Source organism: Thunnus albacares, chromosome 4 (genome assembly GCF_914725855.1).
Source record: "Thunnus albacares chromosome 4, fThuAlb1.1, whole genome shotgun sequence".
Lineage (NCBI taxonomy): Eukaryota > Metazoa > Chordata > Actinopteri > Scombriformes > Scombridae > Thunnus > Thunnus albacares.
In genome coordinates this window covers 8745093-8758638 of record NC_058109.1, presented here as the reverse complement: position 1 = coordinate 8758638, position 13546 = coordinate 8745093, and the positions used below count along the sequence as shown (strand labels likewise).

General features: G+C 41.2%; 1 protein-coding gene and 1 long non-coding RNA gene across 3 annotated transcripts in view; both read right to left on the bottom strand.

Annotated features, from left to right (window-relative positions):
- LOC122981255 overlaps positions 1 to 13546 on the bottom strand; it is a 571779-nt gene that overhangs the window by 26260 nt on the left and 531973 nt on the right. The gene's annotated exons all lie outside the window — the stretch shown is intronic.
- Positions 8482 to 13546, bottom strand: part of LOC122981240 (plasma membrane calcium-transporting ATPase 1-like) — a 102713-nt gene continuing 97648 nt past the window's right edge. For both annotated transcript variants that reach the window (XM_044349893.1, XM_044349891.1), the window contains one exon: positions 8482 to 12653. In XM_044349893.1, the coding sequence (XP_044205828.1) occupies positions 12408 to 12653 (246 nt within the window). In that variant the 3' untranslated portion in view covers positions 8482 to 12407. The remainder of the gene's footprint in view (positions 12654 to 13546) is intronic.

Here is a 13546-nt window from a genome sequence, read left to right as displayed (position 1 = left end):
ATGTATCAAAGTCAATATTTATTGTCAAGGTGACATCACTTTGTTAATAGTCAGGTCCCCAAATGAACACTGATTGATCTTTTTCTTGCCATAATTATTCCTCCTGTTTACATTAGAAGATCCATTCATAATGCATTTATAATGTAAGTGATGGGGGACAAAATCCACAGTCCTCCTTCTATGCAAATATGTATTCAGAAGTTTATGTGATGCTAATATGAAACTTCAATCATACAAATGAGTCAAATCAAGTTGATATCTTTCAACATTACAGTCTTTTTAATGCCGAAGTTCCTCTTTTTGTTACTATACTTCCACAGCAGCTCAACAGGGAAACACAAAGAGGGAATTTGATGCTAAAAAGACTGTAAATGTGGCAGATATCCACTTGATATGACTGTTAAAAGACTGCTGAAGCCTCATATAAGCTTCAGATAAACTATTAACTATAAACTAAGTTGTTTTTTTTTCCATCACTTATATTGTAAATGCATTTGGAGATCTTCTAACGGTCAGTATGAACGGGAGGAATGATTACAGCAAGAAAAACCTCTTTCAGTGTTCATTTGAGCTCCTGACTGTTGTTTTAAGACAGACTTGAAAAATTATGAACCCATCCTTTAATTTACAGAATAAAATGTTACTACTGCACCACATCGTCCATACACAGCTATGATTTATGAATCTGGTGTAAAGCAGCCTGTGTCCACACAGTGGCAGTGTTGCACTAAGCAGCTAAGTGCTGCTGAAGAAGAGGAAGTCTTGTTTGATCACAGCTGGAGCTGCAGATTTAAAGGGCGTCCGATGTTTAACATACAATAGGACCAGGACTGTTGGGTGTCAGTGGGCAGATCCACCAAACTGTCAGATGCACTTTCCTGCTGAATCCAATGTTGTTGCTGGGTTCTGATTATAGTGTTGTAAAATAATAAGCTCCCAATGACATTTATTTACAATGAATATCAAGTATGATTAGTGCGATCTTTCCCCCGTTGAGCTTTAGCAGTAGTGGAGCTAAAGTGTCGAGTTTGTCCTGAAGATGGCGCTGAAAGAAAGATTTTAGCATCATTTAAATCTAAAGGATTCATCCTCTGAGGAGCAGGAACATCAATTATTATAACTTAATGTAATGTCAATGTGGCCATTATCTTAAACATGCTCATCAACTTACCTGCAATACAGTGACACAGTGAGGATAGCACCAAATAAAGCTGCTCAAAGTAAATAAAATCAGACGAGCTGTTCTAGAGCAACATTATCATTCATTTGGTGTTTCTGTCCACCTGGTGAATGTGAGTCCAATATTCTCTCTCTTTTAGCTGTTTTTGCTCTTTACCAACTACTGAGGGAAATATCTGGCTCTTTAGCTGCTAAATGCTCCACTATGTTCACCAGCTAGTCTACAGCTAACTGTGTTTGTTTGCTGTTTGGTGCTGAGCAGGTAGTGCACAGTTGGTTTTTAGAGCTTTTTCTCTGAAAACAGCTGCCAGCTGCAGCCGAAAACAACACTATGAGAGCGCTGAGAGTGAACCAAAACAATAAAGTTGCAGTTGGACAGATAAACAATGAGCTGAAACTCACTATGAAGCGCCATAAAAATATCTCTCTCATATTGTACATTGGCATTTGATACATTATTATAAAAAATATATCAATTATAGATGCTTTAAGTATAATTCTGGTGTTATTCAATTTTTTTTTCTATCATCAACAAATCCCATGAAAAGACCAAAACCAACAATGTGTTAGTCCATCTCTTGTTACTTTCTGACTCCCATACCCCGCCTGTGGCTCTTAGTCCCAAGCAAATTAGTTCCTTCTGAAGATGTAAATCTTTAAAAATTGATCACAAATATAAAGTTTTGTTTTTAAAAAAGTCTCAGTGATTTCCTAAAACAGCTGGTTACTGTAGTTTTTTAGCAAATGTTACTGGAACAGGAGGAAATAGTGTATTTGTTTGGGACTATTTTCAGTGGCGGATTAATACACATTTGGTGCTCTAGTGAGCATTTCCACTAACAGGACGGTGTGTGTGGGACTGAGTCAAAATAAACTACAGTGTGTGTTCATGGTGATGAAGGTCAAAGTGTAACAGTGTGGCTCATTTAAGTGTTTTTAATAGTTTTTGTGCAACAATGGAGCTCTACAGCACAGAGGAATAAGATATATCAGGCTTTCGATGTACTGACAATATCTATTAGTAAGATTCATAATTAGTTTGGGTCTTTGTTTGGGATTTGTTGGCAATATGGAAAATATAGATTATCATCAAACTTATCATTTAATGTCCAGTCCTTCATCATAATGTCGTAGAGCTGAGGTTGTTATAGATGAATAGATTCTTGGTTAAAGCATCCAGGTTTCTGTGATGTTCAGTACAATGATAAATTTAACAACAATTCATTAAACATTTTGGATCCCACTTCAAAACCCAGAAGAAAAAAAGTCTTAAGAAAACATTAAAATTATAAATAAATAAAAAAGAACTCTGTATGACAATAATCTTTTTTAAAAAAATCACAAATTGACACTGATTTATTTCAAATTCCAATGGCTTTATTTTATGTATATAGATTTGTATATATTTATATATATTTATATATTATATATATATACTTATGTAACAACTTTTACTCAGTTGCTTGATTATCATCTTTTGTTCAGCTTAAGTTCAAACGACATGACACTAAGACCAAGGCATTCCACATGATCATATCTTACAAAAGAGTAAAGAAAACAACATGTGTGCGTGCACCTGTCGTACACACACGTACATACATCAATGTACAGGTATCGTGGTTCTGTTTGTAGAAAGTAACGGGGTGGAGGGGGGGAAATAAAAAGCGGTAAAAGACGGGAGACGAGCAGACAGAGTGAGAGTGCGAGGGAGAGAGAGTGAGGAACCAAAGGAACCACCGGAGCCGAACTGGAGGATTCTGTTGCATAGATTGAAGCAAACAGGAGGAGGATGTTTGATAGGAACAGACAGGATGAGAGTGAATGAGGGAGAAGGTGAAACACACACTGAGGAAAACACAAGCCAACAGCCCACCTGACACCAACACACACACACACACACTCACACACACACACATATATATATATATATCTACGGAAGCACAGGAAGTTTTAGTTTGGTTGCCACACAAATCACTGCTGAGGCTCAGAATCCGCAAACAGGGCCGAAGATTATGACTGAAGACACTGAGGTCACGACCTCTGTATGTTAGCAACCTGAGGGCAGTTACACTTCAACAAGACTGACAGCCATGCTAACACCAACATGCTCACAATGACACACCTTACATGCAGATGTTTAGCAGGTTTAATGTTCACCATTTCAGTTTAGCCTATTAGCATGCTAACACTTGCTAATTAGCACTAAAAAACAAAGTACAGTACAGCTGAGGCTGATGGGAATGACATTAGTTTTGTAGTATTGGACAAATCAATATTTTGACCAGATGATGGTGCTAAATGGTTCACCAGAGCTATTAAATTAATCCCTAATGAATGTTTGTAGCAAATTTAATGATAATCTAATAGTTGTTGAGACCACACTAGAGGAAAAGAGGTATTTAGTGTGTTTACAAGCACATTTGTATCCTGGTTTTGATCTTACTCAGGTTACGATGTTTTACATCATTCGTATTCCTGTATACATGATTCTAACAGTATCAAGGTTTCTGATCATCTGTGTCCACTTGTAGAATCTCATTTCTCCACCAACAGAGATTTTTCAGAAACCTGAATCAGGTGTTTACATGCCACAGTGTCCTGGTTTCTATTCTAGGTAGCATATCCAGGGTTCTGTAACCAGAATATGATGATTACAAGAGCAAAACATAACTGGTTGCTCCAAAAACCTGATCATAACCAGCATACTGGTGCAAATGTAAACGCACTCAATGAGATATTACAGCCTGGATCAAATTGGTGGACTGACTGACTGACTGACTGACTGACTGACTGACTGACTGACTGACTGACGCCGCCTTCACGTCACGCGGGACGGATGGTAGAGAAGGAAATTGTTTCTCATGTTTATGACTTGTTGTGCAAATTTAGGTTTTTTAACTATCTCGAACAAAAGTGTTTGGCTGACGTGAGGCGTCCACATGTGTTTGGTTTTTCTGCCACAATTTAGCGCCAAGTTGGATACATCGAAGTTTGGATGTTCACATGAATGCTTTTTACAAGTCCGAAATGGTAATTATGGTCATTCCAGCACTTTTAGACTCAACAGACTATATAAATGTGTCTACTTTTGGGCCAAAACTAAATAAATAAAGGGTTTTCTCATGTCCTCACTAGAACTGTATTCTGGCAACGTGGAGATGGCTTTGAAATAGCATTTAGACCTTCATGTTGGGGAATAAAATATATATATATATACTGTTTATTTAACTGAATAATTAAAATGGGATGAATCCAAATAATTAAAGAGTGATTAGGAGCATTTAGGATTCATGACCTCAGTGTTTCTTGAATCCTGCTGCCTGGTTTGCTTAACTACCGTCTCAACATGCTGTGTGTACTTTAACGTGACCACAAAGCTCAACATTGATACAAAACATGAACTCAGATGCCACCAGTCATTTCTTCAGCTGACAACAACCAAATATTCTCAAGAACGTCAACTAAAAGTCAAAGAGGAAGAGAAATGTTCAGTTGTGTTGTGATGAAGTTGGAGTCAGCCTACGTAGGTGTATGAAACATATAATCTGGTAGATTATCACTCATTCTTCTTTCAGCCCAGTTGTTTGCTAATACAGGTTTAAAGGAACAGTTCAACATTTTATGAAATCCAGAGTCAGATAAGAAGACAGATATCAGTTTCATCTGTTCGTCCAGTACAGAGACTTGTTTAGCCTAGCTTAGCACGAAGACTGGAAGCAGAGGGAAACTGCCTATGACATCATGGTCTTCTTTATGGCAGTGAACGGTCAAGGTTTAAACGCCAATCCAAGTAACTATCGAAGCTTTAACAGTTTTTCTTGAATTACAAATCCCGTCATTACATCACAACACAACAACAACACTGTTCTCAACCGTCAGACTGACAGTGATATGACTTAGAGCCTGACTGATGCTGATAACGGTCAAAAAAAACATTTTTGATAAAGTTCCCTTCAATTTGAAAGAATTGTGACCAATACATGGAAAGAGCAGGAACTTTTTACTTGAGCAGAAACAATTAGTTGCACAATTGATCAACAGAAAAATAATTGGCAAGAATTTTAATGATTAATTATGATGATGAATGATTAATTAGTCATTTTTTAAGTAAAAATGTCAAATATTCTCTGCATTCAGCTTCTTAAAATGTGAGGATTTTATGTTTTTCTGTCATATATGATGGTAAACCTCAGGCTATAAGAAATTATAAAGGACATTTCCACTATTTTCTGACATTTTAGAGACAAAATGATAAATAATTTAATCAAAAAATAATCTTCAGATTAATAAAAACTAAAATAATAATCCTTACTTGCAGTCCTACATTTTCCAGTTGTAAAATAAACTCTGGTGGACAAATAAAATTTCTAAATTACAATTTCTGTTCTGATGTTGTGACCATCTTGTAACTCATCAGCTGACATACACGCCGATATCAGTTGAGTCGGGCTCTGACATGAGACACAGACAACTTACAGGTGAGCGACAAACTCTCATTATCCTCATTTTTCTCCCCCACCTGGTCTGCAGAGAGAAGCAGGAGGATAATGGATGATGGAGATCAATGGATGTGATTGTTGAGATGACGACACCCGCAGAGCAGAAGCCTACCCGAAGCACATGCTGAATGTTTCAGGCCTGTTATACTGGTTAACTGTCATCGTCTCCCTCCTCCTCTCACTGCACAGGTGAGTGGGATGATGAGTTCAGGAGAATCTGTAAATCTGAGCGTTTGTGTGTGTGTGTGTGTGTGTGTGTGTGTGTGTGTGTGTGTGGGTGAATGTAACGGGAGGATGGGACAGTGGAGACGTGGATGAGCAGACAGATCTTTTAGTGATTTTGTTTCTGGATAAATGAGACGATGGAAACAAAAGAAGAATCTTCATCTTTCATCAATCCATCCATCAGAAGTCACACAGTTTTTAATTTCCTCAGTGTGTTTCACCTCACAGTGCAAATACAGGTGTGTTTGTGTGTGTGTGTGTGTATGTGTGTCGGGGGCGTGTATTTGAGATTAATTTTGGAAAACAAGCCAACATTTGGGATGTTTCATTCCATACTAAAACATGCAGAACACAGAACATTGAACACATATACTGAACAGTTAGTTTTATCCAAATGCAGTTTCTCTTTTTTTTTTTTCTCTTTTCGTACAGAGTGGCTTTAGGCTACACAGAACACGACAGAACCAATCGCACCAGGTTGGACATATTGCTTTAAACCACCAAAGTTTGTATATATGTCATGCATGCCACATAGATGATATTATGTTTATACAAAAATAACACCAACGCCTATTACTGTGTATCATAGTAATTACAGAAAACAAATCTTTTTCAGTCTTTTTTGCAATGAAGTTCAACTGAGAAACCATATATATACCTATATATTTATATCTAACATATATATACATACACACACATATTAGATATAAATATATAGATACAATATATAAATATATAGATATATATGTTAAGTGGTTATGACTTTTCCAACTGTGATATTCCAGTTCATTTGAACCTTTTTTTTTTTTATTTGTGAATTTTGAAGTGGATGTGAAGGCTCTCCAAAGAACTCCTTAATATCCGACGCTGTTCTGAGAGAGGCATTGCTCTGAGGAGGAAGCAACGCAGTCAAAATGCAACTATGACTGGATAAGAAGCGAGTTCCTTCTCCATACAGAAGTCCTAATGGGAAAACTGTGGAAAACTGAGAACTTCTGAATTCCAAAAAACCTTCAGAGAACTAAAACCGGGTGAGCAGTCCGCTGCTGAGTCTCAGTGGGACAGTTTGTTTCTCTTTTTTTGTTTTTTTTTTTGTTTTGTTTTGTGACGTGGCTGAAACCAGAAGCACAAACATGTCTGCAGCGTCTCTGATGACGGGGGGGGGGGGAGGGGGGGGGGGGGGCTGCACTGTGCACCTGGCATGAAACGTGAGGGCAACCAGTCCAACCAGTCCAACAGACGACCACCACAGCGACACTGAGGCCATGGCGAGAGCGGAGGGACAATCTTATCCAGGTGGGGACAGGGAGGGAGGGAGCGAGGGGTTGGGGGGCGTGGGTGGGTGGGTGGGTGGGTCATGTGACTGCCAACTTTCTAAAACAAACTTGTGCAGAAGAAGAAGAAGAAAAGAAAAGAGAAAACGACTTTGGCAGAACATTCTTAAAGCTATGCTGGGTGATGATTGGCTGATTGCCCTCTCTCCCATTTCCTGTCACCGACACAGACAGCAGGTACACTTCATTCACTTATATAATATTTACATTGTACTGACTGTAGGAGCACAGGCGTTGTGTCAGATTCAGCCGTAGAATAAAACAAAGAGGAAACGCGTCGTCGCTTGGAATGTGTGTCTCATTGATAGCCACATGACACACGGCAGGAAGAGGAAGTGATGTCACGAGCGCTTTAACAGTCCTGCTCTCTTCCCGGGAACAGTTTCTGAAACTGTCAGTTGTATAAAATGGTGATGACATCTACAGCTGAAGCTGTGTCCCGTCACAGGCGCCGCCTCCTTCGACGACCAAATTAAAAAATCAGGAATAAAGCCGAGAAATGTGGCGTCCTTTCTGACTTTGGGTCTGGATTTAGACGCCACTAAATCTGTGAGCAGACTTTTTGGGGCCCTAGTCATGATTAGAAAGCCCCCCCCCCCCCCCACAACACCTCAGTATGCAAACATGTACAGCAACAGTTATGAGGATTAAAACAAACAAAATCTGTTCTGTACAAGTCAAATTTTAACCTCAAAAACTTACAGCGTCTGTCCTGGTAACTGTAATTAAATAAAGGGATGCGCCTTTAAATATTGAAATTACAACAAATTAGTAATCTGTTTCTGGGTTCAAATTATAATCGTCTAGTCTGATCAGGTTGGTGGGGCCTGCTGTACTTCTCCAGGCCTCAGATCAGGTTTACGGTCCTTGAATCTATTTGGACCATCCCAGCTTTAAGGTGCTTTTGGGAAACAGGGCTCAGGTCTCTATTTAAAAAAAAAAAAAAAGCATCTCATTGGTTTGTTTTATTATTTGGTCCGACTCTGCTTTGGTCCTCAGGTTACTTTCTCAGTTTTTGAGGGAATGTGAGCTTGTAAATAGCGGGGGGGGTGGGGGCCGACACGTCTTTATAGGCCACGCCCCGTTCAAAGGAGGCGGAGCCTGAAGGAGGAACACAGCTTTGATCCTCTTTAAAGTCGTCAGCTCTGACACCAGCCGGTTGGAAAACAGCATCAATCCACTCATTGAAAGAAACCAGTCGTAGTAGCTTCAAAGTACAGAAACAAAGAAACCCAGAGGTTGGATAAATAATTATACACTCCCATTTAATGTTTGATACAGTTAGCTGTATTCACGTTGCATTTGCTGAACTCTAATGGAGCTGGATAATTGCGAAATCACATAGCGTGTAGTGTGTCACAACATCTTAGATAAAGTGAATATACTCATGTAAAAGGGGGCTGATGAATCTAGATTGTTGAGATTCCAATTGAACGGCCAACAGGAAGTAAACAAGTCACTGCAGGTTTCTGAGCCCTAACATCAGGTGACCAAGACGACACACGTGGCATAAATATTTAGAGAGCTGTAAAAAGACAGTCCACGGTAGATTCATCTCATTCATGTACTGTACTGTCACCAAACTCTTCAGCCTATACATATATATTCATATATCTCCAAAATATTAAAAAGTACTTAATATAAAAATACAGAAGAATTGTAAAAAATGAGCAAAACATTGAATTTTATATGAAAACCATGCAAGAAAGATTCCCCATTTAGTTAAATAGTAACTCTAAGATTCAGGAAAGCAAGGGAATGAAAGGGAAGTGGTCGGATGAGAGAAGCGCAGGCGAACTGCCACCCACTCGCTTTTCATGTAAACATTGTAGAAGTCCTTTAAACTTGGTTCGGCAGTGACGACTGAAGATTTTCTCCTTGCTTTTTTGGTCGCATTTGGAGTAAAGGGCCAGGGGGAGGAGGGAGGGGGAAAGGAGGAAGGGGGAGCGGGGGTCGAGGGGTGAGAAAGTCCAAAGGAAACCTCGATAACAATGAGATAAAAAACAATACAGACAACCTATAAAATATGGCTCTGAGTTACATAGAAAAAGCTCATCAGAGGGGAGAGGAAGAACCTAGTCATGACAAAAAGTTGGAAATATGGCAGTAGTAGCACATTACTTCAATAACGTGTCCTAGTTCAAAGATAGGTCGATGGCTGCTAGTCAGACTAAGAGGGAATTAGAAGCATCGCTGCTTCCGATTGGAGGATGATTCCTTCTTCTTTTAAGACAGTAATCTGAGGACAACGGCGGGCAGGAAGTACTGAGCGGCAGCAGGGACACACAGTTGATTTAACTCTACAGGCTGACTGTTGACATCATCAGTCTCCCATAAACCTCAGCGCGGCCGCCACACAGACGTCTGTTAATCAAACACAGCAGAGCGGAGAGAGAGAGAGAGAGAGAGGGATGATGATGATGAGAGACACCCTCTCTGCTGCTGGCTGCGTGATGTCGCTGAAAGCTGATTTAGTTTATATTAATCGAGTCTGACGAACAGGGGAACAAAAGCATCAAAAGTGGTACTAAGATTTGTCTTAAAACACAGATAGCCGGTCTAGACCCTGTTCAGAGATCCATCAACTTCCTGTCTGGTGAAATGAACTTCCTGCACTGTGACCAAACACAGACTCATCAATACTGTAGCTATTCCCCCTTTTATTTAAGGTGAGACTGAAGGCGAAGCAAAGTTTAGAGGTGGCATGATTACGTATGAAGTTAATGGAAAGACATTTTTGCTCATCTTGCAGCTGTCTGACTCTTCATGAACGTACAGAGAAGAAACTGCTTTCACTCAGACTCTCAGTTTCAAAATTCAGACTGAAAAATATTCGCTTTGCACCTTTATTCATGATAAAGTTATGTATAATTATAGAAAAACCAGTTGTTCAAGAGGAACTATGATAAAGCGTGAGGTTTAGTGAGGTGTCGGCAGTAATGTGGACGTTGTACCGGACTGTGGTGACGGAGAGGAAAGCGATCTACGTTCAAACCCTCACCTTACGGTTCACGAGCTCTGGGTCTGGAGGAATTAAATGGTGGATCCAAGCTGCTGAAATGAGTTTCCTCTGCAGGACTCAGTCTCAGAGACCGGTCGAGGAGCTCGAAGGAGAACCGCTGCTCCTTCGTGTGTTGAAAGGAGTCAGTTGAGACTGTTTACAATCTGATACCTCCTATTCTTAAGACGTCCAACTAGCAGAGCCAGAGCACACTGGAGGGATTATACATCCCATCTGGTCTGCAAACACCTCTGGAGGAGCTGGAGGACGTGGCCGGGGTCATGACAAGGTAGACTCGACCTAGATAAACGGCTGAAAATGGATAGAATATAAATAATGAATGAATGAGGACTCAAAGACTTTGTCTAAAAGCACTTCTACTTTGACGAGACAAAGCGCTGAATAACTCTCATCTTGTGGCATCCCGGGATTAAAGCAAGAAAAGATTTGTGAGCCTGAAAGCTTGTCTAGGAAGAAATGTGTACAACGTATTGAATTAAGGATTTAAAACTGCTCTATGGTGCCAGAGAACTTTAACTCCTGGGCACCTGTGTATTCAGCAGGAGAGTCCAAACTTTCAAGATGTGACCAAAATGTTTAGTCGACTATGACGCTGTATTGAAAAGCAGAGCAAAGCCTAAATGACATTTTCCACGTGGCTGTGAGGGTCTATGCGACATGGATTTTGCCATCTACAGATGTTTGCAAGTGCAGAGAGAGGCTGCGGCCCCTTTCAATCCAGTATATATAGGTGGACCGCAACCTTTTGTACAACTACGATTCATAGAGCACGTCCACATACGTTAACACCCACTGTAGGATGTATATCAAGTATATCGGGGCGTTTCCTGCCCTGCTACGGTTTCCTCTGCGCTAGCCAAGTATTGACGAGTCTGCTACTTCTCGTCGTATAACAGGATGTTCAGTCCTACAGACAGGAAGTTCACGGAGCTCTGAACAGACGCTGCTGCAGACTAACACATAGATGGTCGTCTAAACAGAATCCCAAATATTCATTCCTAAGTTATCATGCGACTCAACACGAATGAAACATAACATGCATCCTTCTAGAGGGGGAAACATGAACTCCTCACACTCCTGTTTCCTACTGACACTGTGGATGTACGAAGGGTGGGGGGGTGGGAGTGGGGGGTTGGGGGGTGGAAGAGGGGCAGAGAGAACCAGAACCCTGACTGGATGAGATGAGGTCAGACGCGCACTGAGCAGAAAGCGAGCCCTCTCTGGATGCCGCCATGGTAGATATTTTTGGGTAGTAAACATTCTGTCCTTCCACATGCAACACAGCAGCTAAAGGAAAAAGCAACACATAAAGACACAACAAGGGAAGAACAATTTTTTTTTTTTTTTAACAGGTGAACCTTGTTGACTGTAGTGTCACACTCACAAGACATTCTCAGGATTTTGAATCAACCATCAATTAACATTCGTTAGAGGTTTTAGAAACAAACAAATGCTCAACATCTAAAAAAAAAAAAAAAAAAATTAAAATAAAATAAAATAAAATAAAATAAAGGTTACATTTTTGCATTTGCCTAAAAATCTTCTGATCACCAAACCTGGCTGTTAGCTGTGTAAAAGAGCGGAAGCGTATGTACATGAGAATCACTGCACTCTTTGAAAAGTTCTGTGCTGTTTTCGAGAGCGTTACGCAGGAATGAAGCGAGTACAGAAACACGACATGCTGCTGCGAGTCCCGCGAAGATCGAACCCAACAAAAAAAGTTTAAAAGCTTTTCAAAAGGATCATCGAGTAAAAAATATACATGAATGGACGAGGACAGACAGGCCTTTCCGCTGTGTGGAGACTCTGGACTCCACACTCTACTGATTCATGCGTAGGTGGTAGTGGTGGAGGAGGAAGAGGAGGAGGAGGAGGAGGAGGAGGAGGGACGAACTTACAGGCAGAACGACGCCACAGTCAGTATGAAAAACGCAACGTGGCAGGAATGACTGAGGGAGGGGCGGTGGGGGTGGGGGGTGAAGACGATGTGAAGCATGTGTTTGGTGTGCGTGCAGAACGAGGGGATGAGCAGAGTGGTGACTTCCCTCCTCAGTGTGACAGTTCGGTTGGTGGGATGACAGATGATGCTGATGAAGAGGAAGGAGGAAGGAGGAGGAGGAAGGAGGAGGAGGAAGAGGGGAGAGGAGCTCAGATGGATGACTCGCAGCCGCGGGGGAAGGCGCTGGGTGGCTCTCCTCCTCCCCCCGCCCCAGAGGAGGCGCTGGGGAGGGGGTCGATCTCGTCTCCGGTCTCTTCGATGGGGGGGATGCGGGCCTCCTCCTCGGACAGGGGGACGAACTCGGGATGGGCCATGAAGCTGTGGATGGAGCTACGGGACTCTGGGCTCTCCAGCCCCGCGTACAGAGAGCTACGGAATGCATTCACCACCTTAATCTGAAAGAAAAAAACAGAAAATAAACATCAGAGGACGAGCGGAACGACAGCCACACTTCTATTTGTTATGAAAGCGTGATGTCAAACAGGCAGCGGTGGCTGATGGGAAACATGATGGTCGTCTGAATCTGGGCGGGGAGGTGCAAACCGCAAAAACACAACATCAACAGGTGAAACACAGGTGGGCTGGATGGGAACATGGTTGGAAAACTGAAAGAAAAAAAAAATATCCACAAAACATCAACACAAAAGGTTAAAAAAAAAAAAAAAAAGGTTGACGTGATGTTGGAGGCAGCTGAGTGCAGGAGGGCAAACTCCAACCAAAACTCTGCCAACAGGCGGCTGAATGTGGAGGGATCACAGGTCACAGAAGCTACAACAGATACACACACACACACACACACACACGTGCGCACGCCCACACACACACACACACAGTATTTGTCTGCAGCAGAAGTCTGATACACCAACCGGCTTAATAATCCCATTTTATAGTCGTATATGTAGATAATAGCTGTAATTTTTATATCTAAATTCAACACTGATGCACTGTGTGTGTCTGTTCTCAGTAATCTGCACCAGATTTTGGAACCTGGCTGTGCAGGGATTTGGTCCCGTTCAGCCACGAGAGCGTCACTGAAGTTCGACGCTGATGCTGGGTGATAAAGCCCGGCTGAGGTCAGGACTCTGTGCAGACCAGTCAAGTTCTTCCACATCAAACTGGGAAAACAGTTTCTTTATGAGGCTGGCTTTCTGCACTGTCATGTTGAAACAGCAAAAGACTTTCCACAAATGTTTGAAGCACACTCTTGTCTAAAATATGAATATACAACCTAAAATAAAAGATTAGCCTTTGAGGATGGATTTTTCAGTCCTCAGAGGGGTCAGATCTG